The following is an 18,877-nucleotide window of genomic DNA, read 5'->3' as shown; positions in this document are numbered from 1 at the left end:
GGTGTAACAGTATGACCACACTTTCAAATAGTTATACATATATGTCCACAATAAAAGTTGAATTTCGTTAAAGTAAAATTAAATAGCTATATAACTATTAAATATTTGACGAATTATTGTAAGGTTATCGCAAAAAAATTATAATACAAATTATTCAGCAAATATTTGTAATACAAATCATACCTGTACTTAATACTGGTTCGTGGTTTACTTCAAAGTTGGTTATCTCCTATGTTCATGAAATAAACAAAGTACTATAGTCACATTAAAATTAGCTTGTAAGGTGAGAATGTTTTAATATTTTAAAAATAAAGGTTTAAAGTTGTCAATAATTATACATTGACTTAATTCTCTTACAGGATTTATTTAGGTAACAAAAAATGGATAAAGTAGAGATGGTGGAAGATGAGAAAGTGGTCAGCTGGGTAGGAGACCTGAGGTCGGTTGTTCATCATTGGGGCGCAGCCCCTCAGCGCGGGGGAGGTACAGCCCGTCAAGGGGCTCTTGTCTTCCCAGGTGGTCATCATTAGATGGTGGGAATGGGAAGGATAGCTCCTCCCCCCCTCGACTTTAGTACTGGTCGGGCTGATTCCCAGCTGTGTGTGTGGAGACCTGAGGTATAGAAGGCAACAATTGTTATACGGCAGAGGGCGAGAGGGTGGGTTTGGAAAGGTTGAAGAGGGGGAAGTAACGTCAGGTGTTACGCAGGGGAGTGTGTTGGGGCCCCTATTGTTTACGGTAATCATGAACGATCTCGGAAAGGGGATGGAAGCCAGGATGAGAGTATTTGCGGATGATTGCGTACGGTATGAGGTGGGGGAAGGGGTACGGCTGCAAGGTGACTTGAGCATATTGGAACGATGGACGGAGAAGGGCATGTATGAATGTTGAAAAGACGAAGGTGGTTAGATTCACGAGGAAGAGGAAGGTAACGAGAGAAGTGTACATGTGGAAGGTGCAGGCAATGATGGGGGTGCCCTTGCAAAATAACCTAGGATGGGCAAATCATTTTCAGCAGGTGGTGAGTAAGGGTAGGAGGGTCTGGGGCTGCTTGGCAGGACCCTGAAGGGTGGAGGGTAAGGGAGAAGGCATACTCTACATTGGTCAGACCAGTGATGGAGTATGTGGACTGTGCTGGGGACTTAGGGTACACAGAGGTAGGTATAAAGGGCGGAGAGATCACGTGTAGAAGCTCCAGAGGGAATGGAAGCGAACAGAAAAGGGTAGGAATACTTTCCTTGGGAGGACAGGGAGGGCTGGATGAAGAGATTTTAGGGGTGAAAGATGCAAGGGATCTGAGGAGAAAACTAAAAAAACTTAAAAAAAAAAAAAAAAAAAAAAAAAAAAAAAAAGGAAGGGGTATGAAGCCCAATTGCAAGGGTAACAATCAATTTAATTCAAATGCTGATATGCCAGAAATGTTTTTGAGCTTATGAAATTTATAAAGTTTGTTCCATTTTTGTACAAGTTATGCATCACGAGCATATGCAGAATTATAATTAACTTTATTTAGTGAAAAAAAAAGGAAGGGGGAAGAAACACTTTGCTGGCTGTTCACGTACAAATTATTTCAATTTTGTTGATGGGATTAATTTCCTCCTAAGCATAACCCTAGGTGTTCAGGTATACATTTATTTTACATGTAATCAGTTATTAAATTACTAGCTACTTCCTTCAGTTCTAAGGATGTGATGAGTTCAGTTTAGTTGGTGTTTATGTATTCAGTTTTGCAAAATCACACAAAATGCTTTAGCTAAGTCAAATAATGGTAAATATGTAGTTGGGTGATATGTGTTAAAATATATATATATGAAATCCGAAAATACTTTTATTCTATGCTCTTTAACTTCCTCTTTTCATTAAACCTGGCGGAGATAAGAAATTCCAAATACTTTAGGAGATATTGAATTTTTAATTTTCATCACAATACCTGTTCATTCATGCAGCGTGTAGCCTACCATTGTTTCTTGTTTACGAGTATGAATTTTTTTTTTCTTGCGGCATTCACCATTGTTTACACGCCTCTAACTTAGTTTAGTTTTTAACGTTTCAAATTTTAATGTTTAATTTGTTATTTGGCTATTTTTGTGCAAGTAATAAGTAAAAAAAAAATTACCTACGTGAGTTCCTACTGTTCATCCTTTGTCCTGGTTTGTTAGGTCAGGTCAGTTACATAAAACTAAACAACCATTAAAATTAATTCATATTCTTTTTAATGTCTGCTTAGTTTGAAAGTATTTATAATGTAACTGACTTGACCTAATCGACCATTTTAATTAATTAGGCATTCACGAACACATGGCAAAATAAAAAATTGCGTTGGTCGAATGATTGCACAGGTCTTGTATTGCAAAATAAGAATGGCGATATCTCCTAAGTATTTGTAATTTATTATCTCTGCCGGGTTTTATGAAAAGAGGAAGTTAAAAAGCATAGAATAAAAGTATTTTTGGAATTTTAAAATTTTGTTTAACAAATATTGCCCAACTACATATTTACGCAAATAATTTCTTGAGATCTTTTAACACTGGATCATAAAACTTTTGACTCAAAAGCAAAGGTGACATTGCTGGTTAATACCATTCCCTATCTGTGTCTCTTTTTTCCCCCTCTCAACATTGTCATTTTTCTATATCTAAATCTATAAAAACTTTGCCTCACCATAAAATACATTTATACTCTGATACCTTTTATTTTTAACAGTTTCAAAGTGATCAACAAATTAATTTCAAAATGTAATTGGTTATGATTTAATTGGGCTTCACAAAATTGTGAAGGGAGAAGGATGTAAATTTTAAATGCTGTAAACCTTTATTATTATTTTTTTTTGTAGACATAATTTGTCAGTACTGTATTTGGTTTCATACCTAAGGTAATTGTTTTTAAATTTCAGTATGGCAAAGAGTATTGCTAAGGATTCAGCAAATACAAGCAGATGTTCCATAAAAACATTCAAGGAACTTCCCGTGTACGTGGTGGAGGACCACAACGACGTGTTGCCGCACATTTACCGCTGCATGGGGTCGAAGCACCTGCCTTTGCAAGGCAACACCCTGGTACACCTGGACTCCCACCCCGACATGATGCTGCCCCGGGGCATGCCCGCGGACACCGTCTGGGACAAGCACGAGCTCTTCGGCCGCCTGAGCATCGAGAGCTGGATCCTGCCCGCCGTGTACGCCGGCCACTTCCGCAACCTGCTGTGGGTGAAGCCGCCCTGGGCGCGGCAGATGGACGACGGCGTTCGGCACTTCGCGATCGGCCGCTGCTCGCGCTCCGGCGAGATCAGGCTCACCAGCACCGAGGCCTACTTCCTGAGCGAGGGCTTGTACTGTCCGGTCGAGCACTTGGAGGAGGCCAAGACTGTGAGTCTCGCCGTCGTAACTCTGCGGAACACCTCGGAGGACAGACCAGCCCCAGATAACTTTCATGTGCTTGCAGGACTTTTAGAGACATTTCTAAAGGATGAAAATTTTTCATATGTTCTGGATGTTGATTTAGATTTTTTCAGCACCAAAAATCCTTTCAAAGAAATGTTCTGGTTCTACGACAAATTAAAAGAATTTTATAGATTCCACAGGCCTGAAAATGAAAAAAGTTTGGCGTGTGTAGAATGCTGCGTGAATAAACGAAAACTGCAATTGTCGGAGCTTGAGGCTCTCTTCAAGCACCTGCACAAGCATGGCAGCCTAGAAGACTATGAAGACAAGACGGTGGGTAGTTTCAGGAGCGTGGATGCACTGGTGAATGAAGTGCTACTCAAAGGTGAGGAGGTGGACTGGGAGATGGTTCACGAGGCGGGGTGCACTTGCGACGACACGGAACTTCCACACCACGTGTCGTCTCGGGAGGACATCTCTGAAATGGTCCAGTCCTCGTTTACCACTTTACTGGAACTGTTGCCATCGAAACCCACAGTGATAACTGTGTCGCGGTCCAGTGATGATGACTACTGTCCCCCACAAGATGTTGACTTCATCCAAGGAGCTGTTCTTAAAGCTTTAGATAACAGATTTTCTCCTGTCAAAGTAAACCTCATGTATGGTGAAGCTGTAATAAATAAGGCTTAAAACCAAAGAAATACGTAATAAACTTTCATATTTTGTTCATTAAAATATTCTGATAAATAAGTGTTAAATGCTGCTGCAAATCAGGAGACCTAGGGTATTTATTGTTTTTTGTTACACACAAGAAAGCTCATTACAACTTACTTGAAAAAAACCAATAGATCTAGAACTTAATAAAAAATGAATGTACTTTATATTAAAAGTTGCTATATGTAAAAATGTTAAAGGATCTGAAAATTTATTCTTTAAAGAGACCAATTTTTAAAAGTGAGGTTAAATATTTGTGTGAGTTATATTTATAGTGAGTTAAATATTTGTTAACTTTTACTCATAGATAAACTTTTTTTTTCTGTTGAAGTATATCCTGTAAATGGGTTTGGGTGTCATATGTATAGCAACATTGTAGTCGTGTATCAAGTCCCCAACCAAATTTTGATGGTTAAAATTTAATGAATACGTAATGACACCTAATTAAATTATAAATGTGCATGAATAAATGACTTCTATTGTTTAAAATGTAAAAATAAATACTCTAGAAACTTAAAAAAATATACAGCTTTATGACACCAAAAAATACACAATAACAATATTATACAGTACACATGTTAAAGTGGTCCCAAAAATAAATTGTTTTTACATATATATGACTTAAAACACTGGCAATTATTGTTTAAGATAGTATTTATAAAAATTACATATACATTTATTTAATTATATTATAAAACATTCAGTCATTTTCATACAGCTACACAACAGATCACAATGGGTTCCTTGTTTTTTTTTTTCAGTTTGGTTGAAGTTGAATGCCTGTTGACTACATTAAACTTAGTTTAATTTCAATTTTGTACTAAGTAAAAAAAAATTAAAACTTTCATACAAGTTATCTAGAAGCATAACTGAACAATTTGCTAAAAATTAAAACATTTGTATTCATATTTTATTAGTACTGATAATTCTGGGTTTTTCATAAAAATAAACATCATTCAGTATTACCACTGAATATAAATATACTTAGAGAAGTCATCAAGCCGCCATAAAATTTCATTGCCCTTTTGATAGCTAGCAGGGCTGCCTGACACGAGATGGCATAGTAATTCCCTTGATAAGCTGGTGTGACGTTTTGCAGTGAGCAGGTGAATCACCTCAAAATATTGCTATTTATTTGTCTAATGCGGGTAGTAAAATAAAATGAAATAGTGCCTTCTACATTACAGAAAATAATAATTACAATTTTAACCATACTTTCTCTGTAGTCTTCTGAAATATTGTATGAGGAATAGAAAGTGATATTTAACATCAGGACTAGAAAATTATTAAAACTGTAAAAATTAAATGAACCCAAAAAATCTGCTTGACAGAAGGGAATGGTAAAGTGAAAGTTGTAAATACAGATGCTACAAGTGGAAATGTGTGTACAACAGCCTGCACTTATGTTCCTGCACGGGCTTTAAAAGTTCTGCATCCCCATGCACACTCCAAAATGCCTGTAATGTTCGGTTGAGCGGTAAAGCCATGAGCATTTTCGGATGGGAAGCCCCCAAGATGGAATGAATAAATTATTATATATATATATATATATATATATATATATATATATATATATATATAATATATTATAATATAATATATTATATATATATATACATGACCTCATATATTCCAAGTAAAAAGCAGGCAGCTTGTTCCGTTGCCTGTTTTATCCACAGCCATTCATGAAACAAGAAAAAGTTATTTCCGAGACAAAAAGAAAACGGAATTATGAATGGATGATTACTCCCCCTGCCAACCGCACAACGGTACCACCAGCTTAACGAGGTGATTACAATGCCATCTCGTGTTGGGCAGTCCTACTAACATTTTAACTGCAAAAATGTTTTTTTATGACTTGGCAACTTTTATAAGTATTATTATATTCAATGGTACTACTAACCGCAGAAATTACAATACTAAACTGCACAGTTAAATATTATAGTAATCAACATGTAAATTTAGTATTTCAGACATAAAAAGGCACTTCAATTGACTAATTATAACTCTGTACAAGCAATGAAAACTGGTAGCAGCTATGTGTAATTTAAGCAGAATTATCTTTGAAGCACTTAACTGTCATGTAGTGCTTAAATTTTTTAAGACCAGAACAAACACACTTTGGATATTCACACCTCCCTACAGATCACCCAAACATGTTTCTTCGCTTTGAAATGTTGGCATGAATTGCACTGAAGACAATCTGTGCTGGCAAGATGAAGATAAAGGCAGTGTCAGAAGTAGCAGCAGCAGCATTGCAGACATTGACAGTGAATGATTATTCTTACCAGCATCAGAACAAACACACTTTGGATATTCACACCTCCCTACTGATCACCCAAACATGTTTCTTCGCTTTAAAATGTTGGCATGAATTTCACTGAAGACGATCTGTGCTGGCAAGATGAAGATAAAGGCAGTGTCAGAAGTAGCAGCAGCAGCATTGCAGACACTGACAGTGAATGATTATTCTTACCAGCATCATAACAAATGCTGTTAATATAAATACTATTGTTTAATGTAATGACAAACTCAAATTTATATTGGCCTAGGTAAGTTTTAACTGTGATCTCCTCTATAAACATTCTTTTTCCTAGACTCACAATCCAAAAGTTTGGTGTCACATTATATTCAGTCACAGTATATTCGGTAAATACGGTATTTGTAGCAGTAGGTCCTATAAATAACAAGACATTCCATTAATTATGTCCTATAGTCAACAAGAACCAAAATATTTAATTTTTCCAATTAAAAATGTATGAATAAAAAATATTTAAGACTAAGATGGCATTATTTATGGCACATTTCCTTAGAAGTAAGGATTGAATATTACCAGATGATGCTCTTAATGAAATACAAAAAGAAATTGTATTTTCAAAATTATTTAAAATTTATGTATTAAATATTTTTAAGTAGAATTTAAAAGATTTTCATTCCAATATAAAGTTTTGTCTAAAACTTTTGTTCTCTTTGGATATATCTGGTAAGAGAGCACATTGAAACAAGGTCAGCGTTAATAGCAGATATAGTGCACTAAAAGAAACAGTAAATATCCTAAAACTGCACAATGCAATCCAAGGATGAGACATGCTATATTAAATATCCAATACCCGCTGCATGTATAAAACCAGGGGGTGGCTACATCTGCATGATAACATGGTAAATGTGTGAAGCTATTTTTTTCTACAGCTAATTGTTGTGACATGTTGGTAACATGCCCAAAAAATTGGTTGAAATTCAGCGTTTGCAGTGTAAAAACAGTTCTACATGACTTTTCTTATGAAAGTGACTGTTTTAATGTTGGAGATTCTAAATCTTACTTACTATCATTAGAGACAAGATTTGATGGTTTTATTTTTAGTCCAATTTCATTTTTAAAATAGAGGATTTCATTGTTATTGTTTTTTAATTTTTATAAAATATTTTGTAATATTCACTCCACCAAAATAGTGGTAAAAATAAATATGCTGCATTTTACAATGAAATAACTATTCAATGAATTGGTCTAAAATAGATACCGTATTTACTCGCATAATGTCCGCAGTAATTTGGCTACATTTTTGACAAAAAAAATGGGGTGCAGACATTATGAGGTGAAGTCTGAAAAAAAAAATTTTTCCTCAAAATTTTACGTTTTGTGTAGAGTAAAAAAATTGTTCTCTCATAATTAGTATACTAGCAGAGCGCTGGTGACTGGCGACCCTACGCAGCGGACGTGAGAAATGTGACAGGTGTCGAGATAATTGGGTGCCGGCGATTAGTGGAAGACGCCACTCATTTTTTTTTCTTCTCTCACTCGCGTGTGCGCTCTTACGTTCAGAAGCCGCAGCCAGCCTACACAAAATAAACACTTTGCGTGAAAAGATATTTTTTTAATCTTTCATTGAGATGGCCACTGACGGCATGGGGCAGATGTCTAATGTCTGCATTAGCCGGCGCCGGCGAGCCTCCCTCCCTGTCCCTTGCCATTGTCTGTATAAAAAAACCGTGCGCATGTACCCCCACCACTTCTCCGCTACCTCCCCTAATTTGTGACGTAGTGTGAGTTGACGTGTACTGGCTTGTGCTATATATAGCCCATCCCCTTGCAACTCGCGTGACGTTGCAGGCAGCTGCGCAGTGGAGTGCGAGTTTCTGAGTCCGGACGGTTTCACCACGCTACAAAACCCTCTCAGCGACCGCTCCAGAGAAATGAACAACTCAAGGTCAAAGCATTGTTGACAGCGTCAGTAATTTTACATCCCGTTACTGTGCCTTTCAGGGGTGGCCAAGGTTGCTTTGTCTGGTGCGGACTTTATGCGGATTTTAAAAAATTCCATTTCAAGTATTTAAAAAGAAATGTGGGGACATTATGCGATGGCGGACATTATGCGATTAAATACGGTATATTCACAACAACAAAAATAAATTGGCAAACATTTGTGGTTTAAAAGTGATTCACTAAGAGATGAACAATAAAAAAAATTAGATTAATTTTTCTGATCCATTCACTTTGGTATAATTTTTTGTCCGGAAATTACGACATTCCTTGAATTTTAAACATTAAAAGATTACTTTTTTATGATTTGAATCAAGTTTGAATTAAATGCTACTTAATTCCATGACATAACTTGCATTCCCGTGTTACGCTGTGTTTTGACATGCTTTTCGGTGTTATTACGGTTTTATCACGATTCACCACGTAATCTTGTCCCTAACGATCATCAGACATTATCAAGCACCATTTCTGGAAATTTTTAGTCTGAACAATATGGCAATGGTGAGGTTAAAAAGCGACATCAACTACATCACAGCATGCCGTCTTCTGATGATTCCTAACTCCACCAGTAAAACAGCAGAACTCGCCAACTGAAGGCACGTACGCAGTCGAGGCAGCACCTTCTCGGACTGCCGCAGCGTGACACCCGTGGGGGAGCATCGTCACGCTCCGGAACTCTGCCTGGACATGTGCGCCTCGCCCACCCGGGACTTGGTCTTCCTGCCCAGACACTGGTTGATGTACACCCCTGCATCGACCAGATGGTTCAGATCCACCCCTGTGTTGACGTCCATGCCGTGCAACATGAAGACCAGGTCCTCCGTGGCCAGGTTGCCAGTTGCGTTCAGCGCGTACGGACAACCCCCCAGGCCGCCCACAGACGCATCCACGACCGAGATTCCAAACTGGAACGGACGGAAGCACACGCTTGCATCACTACACCAGTAGCGGCATATTACGCTCGGCACAGCACAAACCAGATATTGTCACTTCAATTAAACATCATATAAATTTTTTTATTATTATATTTTCTGTATTAAGTACCAAAAAAATTACGTTCCATCAAGTCCAATCTCTGCACAACACAATTACCATTTCAGCAAACATAATTTTAAGGGATGTGAAAGTACCATATATATATATATATTTTGGTTTGAATCCAGAACTATTCAAACTCATGCAAATAAAAATTAATAAAACTGCTCGTCGGCTCGTCAGTGACCGAACTTCATAGATGCTCACATCACATGCACAACACAAATTCTAAAGAATAAACGTAAACTATACTGTAGTCCAACACCTGTTGAAGATCAAGTGTACTATTTATGCTATGAGGTGTGAAAGCAATACACAGCATTCGACAACTCAGTTATGTAGATTTACGAATGAGTTTAGGTGACTTTTTTTCAATTATTATTTTTACACTTGCATCAAAAATCAATGATGTAAGCTGCCAAGTGAAATTAAATATGTTTTGAGGCTAGCATTGGTAAAATTTTCTAACAGTGAAACCCATTCATTGTAAAGAAAGTACATATTTTATTTTTTTAAATAATGTTAGCCAAAAATAATTTGTTTTCAAAAATAATAAAATACACCTAGATAAAGGTACGAATTTTATAGCAAATATTAAGATTATATGTACATAGTTACTTGTAAAGATCTTAATATTTTGTTCTTACTACCATTAAAAAAGTCAGAGATTTATACAATGAATTTTCAGGTAAGTTGACAGGATTTTGACCCTCGAACTGAAATAAATATGGGTGAATAGCACACCCCTACTCACTATGTCTAGGATTTAATGTAACACAGCAAAAAATTTACCTCAGTATCAGCATTGTGTGTGTTATTAGTGCCAGAAGAATGTTTGGGACAATATATTATGCTGAGATGAAAAAATAATAATTTCTGAAAAATATAAACTGACAAAAGATGAACAAGCAATAGGATATATATTATTTGAATGTACATAATATTTTAGTAACTAGTTATACTGGAGGTAAAGTTCTGAAATGAACAAAGAAACAAGTAGATGAAATTTATCAAAGGAACTGTTTTTTGGTTTTTAATCAATAACAATCCACATGGTTAGGCCAATTCTGGACTTTTGTTGAAGTCAGTTATGACATCACTCAATTATCTATTATTGCTATTACTATAACCAGGCATTTACAAAATCTCTGAAATTTTAAGAGCCAGGCATAAAATACAGGAGCAAGCGATAAAAACATAACATACTTGTGTGAGCAATTACACTTTTAGATCTTATTTTAACAAAGTACTAAACGGTAGTCATATAAACTCGGCACAGTATCAGTAATTATAGTTGACTTATTAGACAGTTTAAATACCATCCTGGTTTATCGAACCCAATAATTTGGGAACAAAAACATTTTGTAACAACAAAGTTGGCTGATGTTTTCAAAACCACTGTATATATGTATGTAGTTAAATCTTGGTATCTTTGCAGGAGTTAGTCGCCAGCAAGGAAAAGTAAGGCGTCACGGCAACCTGGCACCCTTACGACAGAAAAAAAAAGAAGGAAATAGAAGTAATTTATAAAAATAACTGATATCCCTGCGCGCAGTCAATGAACTCACCTCCATAGCCGTCACCGTGTTGACGAGCGCCTGCCCGTACGTGTCGTGGCAGTGGATGGCCAGTCGTTCCACCGGGACGAGCCGCATCACCTCCTCCAGCATTGCCACCATCGTGCGACGCTTCCCGACACCGATGGTGTCCCCCAGGGAAACTTCGTAGCAGCCCATGTCGCACAACGCCTTGGCCACCTGCACATAGATTACAACAGACAACATTTTAATGGTTTTATTTTTTGACTAAATCTGTGTTATTTTTTCTTTCTTTTTTATTGATTTTTTTTATCTATAAATGTTAGCATATTATTCAATAAATACAACACTTAAATGTTTTACCTATAAAAGTTATTTCACCAAACAGTGTCATTGGGACTGATGCATGATGCAATTTTACTACATAATAACTTGTGATAAACATGCCTAACTACTTGGAAGCAGGGGCGAATATTCCATGGAACCAAGGGAACCATTGGTTCCCTACTGCTGACAAATAAACAAAATAAATATATTACTACTTGTCTACTGTCGTAAATAATTCAACTCGTATTTTTTGAACAGCTCGCCCTAACACTTTGTGTAGGCGCGTTTGCGCGTTGAACCTCTTCAGCTATCGCTTTATCTCTCTCACGCCTCTCTTTCTCTCTCTGCCTTCCCCGCTCCAACATCCCCCCCCCCCCCCCCCCGGGAAACCATTGCTTTCTGCACCTTCATTGGTGGCTGACTCATCGGATCTCTCCGCCTTCGCCTTCGGGTGTTTCCGTGAGCACTCGGCTTCGGCTTCCGACCTGGGGAACCAAGCCAGAGGGCTGGTTCCATCGCGTGTCGCGTGGCATTTTCTCTAGAGAAATTGTGTGCTTTGCGTTGCGTAAAATAACTCGCCTGACAGCCTGAAAGCAGATTTACTACATTAAGAATACGTACTTTATAATACTTAATTACGTCCCAAGTTTTTGGTGAAGAGTTTCGTCAAATTCAAAAGTGGCCACATAGCTACAGCATTGTTGAACTCGCTCATTGCGGTAGGCTTGGCCAAGGGAACCAACAGTCTATTCTGCGGGCCCTGGCCATGGAGGGGATTTTAAGGGGTGTGCGGAGGGACGAAGCTGTCGCAGTAGGGGAGGGAGCGGCAGGAAACAGACGCGCTTGTGACTGCGTGGTAGAAAATTTTAGAGGTGTAAAAGTAATGAAAAAAAGTGTATCCGTATGTATTCGTTACTATAGCAATTAGTACTCGTTACTATCGAATCGTTACGTTACTCGTTACTTCTGATACCGCATAACATGCTATGTTATGTTGCAGCAACGGATCGAGTCGTATTGCGTACGCGTACAGTATGACGTTGCGTAAATAATAATAATAAATAGAATATATACTACAATTAACAATATTTGATAATTAACAGTTTTTGTTAACCAAGAAACAATTAAATCTCATTAGAGCTGCTTTATTATATAATTATTTTAAGATAAGAACAAAAAAAACGTGAAAATATGCGATACTAAAAAACAAAAACATACATATTTCTCATTTGTAAAAAAATACTTTCTTACGTTGTTTCTGTTCCAATCTCAAACTTTGTCTACACACACAATACCATTAATAAACAGTAAAAAACTTGGACGACGAATTTCCAAATTATACTTTACTTAATAAACAAACAAGTTTCGAACAAAAACGAGTTTTAATTTTGCAAGGTAGACCCATGCCAGACATATCATGTAACAAATGCTAAATCAAGCGGTGTGCAGTGCAAAAGACACTTCAAATCTAATAAGCGAAATAGCCTAACAAAATGACCATATATTCTGATGCTTGAAAGTGAGAGTTAAGATTATTAAATTATGTGTGACTTTAACATGTATTGCATTGACTACCAAAATCATAATTTCGTGAATTTTGATATAGGTATGCTGGTGATGTGTTTCCGAGCGTATCTTTCACTGTTTCACTGATTAAAATATCTTGCTTCGTGTAATGACAATTGCTCAAGTTTTAGTCATACCAGCTTTTTAATTTTATTATAATATAGGAAATGTTGACTTAACATTTTGAAGAGAAACTCTTAGGCCTAGCTTTCATCGACACTTAAAATTGTTTTGCTGCGGAAGTCGCCTTATTAGTCGAGGCAACAAAAGAAAAATAGATGAAAAACATACTAATAGACCCATTGGTCGGTGGTGAATGGAAGGTGGGAGGGTTGTTTAAAGGTACAATTCATCGCTTTTGCTTAAGTATTTTCCAAACTAGGGGTTTTAGCAAAAAAAAAAAAAAATTTTTTTTGATACAAAATTAAAGAGCATAAAATTTCCTACAAAAGAGATACGTTAAAACCGCTTAATAGCACCAATTTGCACCTTAAAATCAAATTTTTCCGGGGGAGGACCTCCGGACCCCCCACCTTAATAGGGGGTGACAGTGAACATACTTGGTTCCCCCACTTTGAAATTCACCCTTCGCCACTGCTTGGAAGTAATAAATTGGCAAGAAAATGTGTGTTCGAAATTGTACCAACATCATAATGTAAAAATTTTGTTACAATTAATAGTTACAAACAAAAAAAAAAGTAGAAAATTGTTCACTCTACGTATTTAGTACATACACTTTAGTACAAACTTTATGCTAAATATATTGTATTCAATTAATATAATTTTTGTGGTTTGAGTAAGGTTTTGATAAGAATCTTGATCATATTAATTTTAGTTGCATTTCAGTGTTTTAAGTATTAAATTTCATTTTAGTGTTATATAGTGTATTGACATCCTTTTCAGTGTTTTTGGTTTTATTGCAATTCATCACCTAATCTTGTTCCTAACACATACACTACACTTTTCATGAACCCCCGAGACACTAACACACACATTCATCACATTCGTAGTAACTTCCAACTACATTCATAGTTTCAAAATATCTGTATCTAGGTATTAAAGCAAACTAAGAAATAATAAAAAAAATTGGTTGTCTGTAAAGTCGGTTTACGGACGATAGTTTAACGTGACGTCATAACAAAACATTGATGAAATGATTGCATACTTTTATGAATAAAATTGAATAATTTTTATTGAATTATCACTATTTTGTATAGATACAAAGAAGGAGTAAAATGAAATCTACAATTTAATTTATTTGCACTCATTAATTCAAATATGTTTATTACTTTAACGAAGAGATTATTTTAACTATAACTTTTATAAGTACATGTTTGCTATTTAACTTCTTCCAATATGTGTTATACTGTTAAGGATAGGACGATGATAGGAAAAGTAGGAAACGAATGGGAGTGTTTCAAGATTAATGTGCCTCGAAAAAGTCAAATCGATGGTTGTTCCAATCGAGTGGAAGAGAGATAGATGCGGCACAAGTGTACAATGAGCGTTACGGGACACAGCGTAATGGGACAATGTGCGTAACAGGACACTTTTTTGTGCGTGCAGCCGGCGTTCATCGATTTATTAGACGTCACGTCAAAAAATATGATCTCAACTCAAAACTTAGTTTTAAGCTAAAAAATATGGCCAATGGTGAGAAATTCATATAAAGTAGAGCTTTTTATTATAGTCTTCATGATACACCTTCCGCAATTAAAAAAAAATTAAACAAGGAACATTTATGCTGAATCACATTTGAATGAGACCAGAAAAAAAGTGTTTAAATTACAGAACAAACTGTCAAATCAGGAAGTATAAGTGTAGGCAGGGCTATGGGTAGAATAAATGCATCAAAATACAAAACTAAAAACTATTAACATAAAATATTGTAAAAAAATATGTATTATTAATAATTAACATTAAATATAATAAAGCAATTCACCCGATGAAGAAAATTGATCATTTAGGTTGAGAGAATAGTACGTTTAATGATTCATTTTCAGAATTCCAATTAATAGATAAATTATGCATTCAGTCCATCACAGTAGTTAATTTAAACTACATTATAAGTTACTGTTATAAACAAACTCCAACTAAATGAAAAATTGCTTCATACTCATTCATACATACACTAAAGGCATGGCTGTAAGTATACAACCGTATTCTACCAGCAATCAGCAAGTCATTTAGAAACATTTCTCACCTCAGAAACTGCTCCTGGTGTGATGTCACCTTCGTACGGACAGCCAACCACACACGAAACGTATCCACGCACTTTAATGTTGTTCTCCTTTGAAACTTTCATTACTTCTTCAAACCTCTTCAAGCTTTCTTGGATAGAGCAGTTGATGTTCTTTTGACTGAATGTTTCTGAAGCCGCACCAAAAATAGCCACTTCTTGGACACCAACTTCCATCTGAAAAATTTGTAACAAATGATGGGGGAAAAAAAAAAATACTGCCCAAATTTTCCTTGCTAAATTTAAAGAAGAGTTGAAAGTTTATTCTCTCGTTTTACTCCTGTTTTAGCTATAAATATTGCTATATCCTACAGAAACATTTTTTTTTTAAACCTAAACACAGCCTATATAGACTTGGAAAGTACCTTTGTAACAGTCAAGGATTTTCGAAATTGGTCCAGTAAAGTTGGAGTTTACTAACTTACAAATAAACTCAAATTCTTTCCTTATAATAATATTAGTTTGGATCCAGACATGTACAGAAGTTTCATTTCTTTGACATTGTTCAGGGCTCTGTCCACTTAAGCCCGATGCAACTCCACCTTCCTTCCCCAGCTCTTCTTTTTGACGTCCAAACAAACCCAGAGTGCAGCAAGCCGGGTGTGAGTGCTAATTCAAATAGCACGCCACTCACTCCCGGCAGAGGACGTGCGAGAGCGATGTAGATTCCAAGCCTCATTCCCAAAATAAGTAAATTGACACATAACTGCAACTGGTTTATTTTATCCCAAAGGGTTTTTTTCGTCCCATCTACACTCATCAACCATGTAAATAAATATCTTTAAATTATTCTATTCTCACCAGGCAGAAGTCGATATTTATAATGCACCCCTGAGTGGCAACAAATTTTCCTTCTTTATATTGTTAAGGGTTTGAGCAAATTTAATAAACAGTTTTAATTACGTGAAGTGTGTTTTTTTACGTATGCGGCACAAGTACAGTGTAATATAACGGTTATCAGTGCTGATATTCGGCCGAGTCTGAAGTCATTGTTCCCAGAGGCAGGCCACCTTCCCCAACCGAGGACTTCATCATAGATCATCACTGACTATTTCAGTCTAGTTATTCTACATTAATGTCTTAAAATGTCTTTCTTAATATTCTCGGTACCAGTCTGGCAAATTGGTTTTAAGTTAATAATTTTTTAAACTAGTTTTTAGGGTCTTTGAAAGTAACACGTAGATTTCTGTTCAGCTATAAGGATGACCAAACCTCACATATGATCCGTGCCGTAGGGTGTTTTAACAGTTTAATATCAATGTGTAACGTATGATAAAACGTGTTACACTGTGACTATGAGTTAGTTATTGACCACAAGTCTGTGTGACCTGTGATTGTAAGATGTGTGGGATGTCTTAATAGCCCACAAGGTAAGTACACCAATATGCATGTCCACAGCACAAAACAGGTTGGGTCTTTGAGGGATTGAGGTAGCTCTTAAACTAGGGATTTTCGAATCTCGTTCCCCACACAGGGAACATCACAACCTTGTAACGTAAGTCACTCCTGGGTTGGTATGCTCTTAAATATATGGTGGCGCCCACACTATGCATCACTTAATGAGACTATAGGTATGTGCAGGCCCCCCTGACATATTTCACAATGTAGTAAAACAAAGTATCATGATACTTTAAAATGCATAGTCAAGAAGGATGGCATTTTTGTTTATATCTTAAAAATCCTAGGCAGGGAGTAAAATAAAAGTAATATTAAAGAAACCCAGAATACAAGGCTGATGTGCTAAACACTGTCCAAACATAACAAAATACTTACCGCTGAATGTAATCCTTTCAAGTTCGGCACGAGAGCAGAATACGTGACACCAGGCCTTTTGGTGATTCCACGCATAACTTGCTGGTTGTCTGCCATTTGGGGTATCCATTTGGGAGACACGAACGCCGTGGACTCGATTTGCCTGAGCCCGCTCCTTGACAGCATGTTTATCAGCTCAACCTTCACAGGAGTCGGCACAAACTGGGACTCGTTCTGCAGTCCGTCCCGTGGACCCACCTCGACAACGCGCACCTCGCTGGGGTACTTCGTGGCATAACCTCTCACCTGCACAGACAAATCAATATTTCAGTCAAGTGAGACAATTTTTAATTGTATCATTGTGGTCGAGTGGTCGCATCAAGGTGATCAATGTTCAATTAATTGATGGTGCAAACCCGGTTTGTTCGCAAATAGGGGGTGTGACATCCCCATTCCTTGCAGCAGAGTTCTTACAGTCCTTGATTTCTTAGTGTGTAGTTTCACGGCATTGAAAAGTAACTTTATTGCTTTAGAATATTGGAAAGTACATACAATTTTTAATGTTCGTGAAAATATAATAGTTGTAAATAATATTAAATTGTAAGTACACAGTAGGCCTACCATATAAAGTTCCAAGCATTCTAAAACCTTATCAGAATGGTCTATTATTGATATATTTTCTCTAAAATAATGTTTCATTAAAATGTTTTGTGAAAGCTAAACTAATTTATGTAACCAATTTCAATTTAAAGGAATCTTTAGATGTTACTACTGTGAGAAAAAAATGCTTGCTTTTTTTGTGTGAAATATATATTTGTTAAATTACAAATTGAATAATAAAAACTAAAGAAATGATTAGGCTTAACATCTCGAGTTCATTGAGATGCTGAGGCGTGATGAGATAAGAACGGAGCATGGACAAAATGAAAAAAAGTGATGAAAGCAGTCATACACTGAGAAAAAACCCTGGTTTGAGGCAACATCATCCAAGTTTCCCACTTGCAAAAAATCCGGGTTAAGATTCCACAGGAATACGAACCTGGACAGCTTCGGTGGGAGGCGAGTGATCTAACCAATCAACCATGATATGAGGTTGTCCAAATTAAAGAATGACATTTTAAACTGAAGGGCACATGGGGTCATTATCATTGAAGAATTAAAAGCGACGTGAAAAATGATTCGTGGCAACGAATTCGGACACAGTGCAGAAAATTTGTTCTTTCCTGTTGTTTAGTGAAAATTTTGAATTGAGGTTAAAATTCTGCAAGTAGACGGTTGTGCCCCTTGCCCCCTTTACTTATTGAGAACACGTTCAGTGAAGCAGAAAAGTGCAGGCTTACGACTAAAAAGTGACGAGAGAAGAGTTGGAATTATAAAATGCGGTTTAAGTTGGGAAAGACGCCATAAATATACAATATTTGAAATTTAATTAAATTAATTATTTTCTAGTAAAGTCCCTACACTCACAACTACCCTATACTTACAATATTACTCACTAGTCTGTGTCGAAATAAATAGGGTATTACTCTTCCGCGCAGTTTAAAACACGAACGCGCGAGTGAAGTCATGTTTATATTTTACACGAAAATGTCCAAATCATTTAACAATTCAGCCAAGACCACTATCCCAAATTATATATAAAACAGAAACCAAATATTTTAAACAAACTTCTCATGAAAAGCGTGAAACGCACACAAGTTTGCCTTATCATTTAAAACAAACATTCAAAGTTTTATCTCGCATAGTAGGTGGATAATCTTTGGACCTTGGTCAAGTTCCATATGTATATGACCAACACCAACACAATACATACTGTAGGATTCCATGATGGTTTTACACTAAAAACCTCTAATTAAAAACATCAACCCAAGATAATAGACACACTTTTTTAATTAAAAAAAATCAGAAATGAATAAAAATAACTTAAATATGTAAAAAAAAAGTTCAAAAAATTGTTTAACCGGAAAATAATTTTGTTTTAAATAAACGAACTTGAAAAATATACTAAATATTAACCTCACAAAAACAATAAGTATTTATTATTTCATAGGGATAAAAAAGAGGATTT

The 18,877-nt window shown here is 36.3% G+C and overlaps 2 protein-coding genes across 3 annotated transcripts; one reads left to right on the top strand and one right to left on the bottom strand.

Annotated features, from left to right (window-relative positions):
* The first annotated feature begins 205 nt into the window (after positions 1-205).
* On the top strand, positions 206-4,716 carry LOC134541792 (UPF0489 protein C5orf22 homolog). The gene is made up of 2 exons (XM_063385472.1): positions 206-283; positions 2,894-4,716. The coding sequence occupies exon 2, from the start codon at positions 2,895-2,897 to the stop codon at positions 4,068-4,070; it is 1,176 nt and encodes a 391-aa protein (XP_063241542.1). The 5' UTR covers positions 206-283; position 2,894; the 3' UTR covers positions 4,071-4,716.
* Positions 4,610-18,587, bottom strand: LOC134541793 (hydroxymethylglutaryl-CoA lyase, mitochondrial). Of its 2 annotated transcripts, none has more exons than XM_063385474.1 (5): positions 18,306-18,577; positions 16,831-17,115; positions 15,022-15,234; positions 10,956-11,144; positions 4,610-9,257 (listed from the first exon to the last, which is right to left on the bottom strand). In XM_063385474.1, exons 1-5 carry the CDS (start codon positions 18,375-18,377, stop codon positions 9,015-9,017), a joined length of 1,002 nt encoding a protein of 333 aa, XP_063241544.1. In that variant the 5' UTR covers positions 18,378-18,577; the 3' UTR covers positions 4,610-9,014. The 2 variants fall into 2 exon arrangements, with proteins under 2 accessions (XP_063241544.1, XP_063241543.1); XM_063385473.1 differs by having other exon boundaries at positions 8,577-9,257; positions 18,294-18,587.
* Between the last annotated feature and the right edge of the window lie 290 nt (positions 18,588-18,877).

Source organism: Bacillus rossius (genome assembly GCF_032445375.1).
Source record: "Bacillus rossius redtenbacheri isolate Brsri chromosome 4 unlocalized genomic scaffold, Brsri_v3 Brsri_v3_scf4_2, whole genome shotgun sequence".
Classification (NCBI taxonomy): domain Eukaryota; kingdom Metazoa; phylum Arthropoda; class Insecta; order Phasmatodea; family Bacillidae; genus Bacillus; species Bacillus rossius.
Note: the sequence above shows the minus strand (reverse complement) of the source record. Positions and strands in the feature narration are given on the sequence as shown.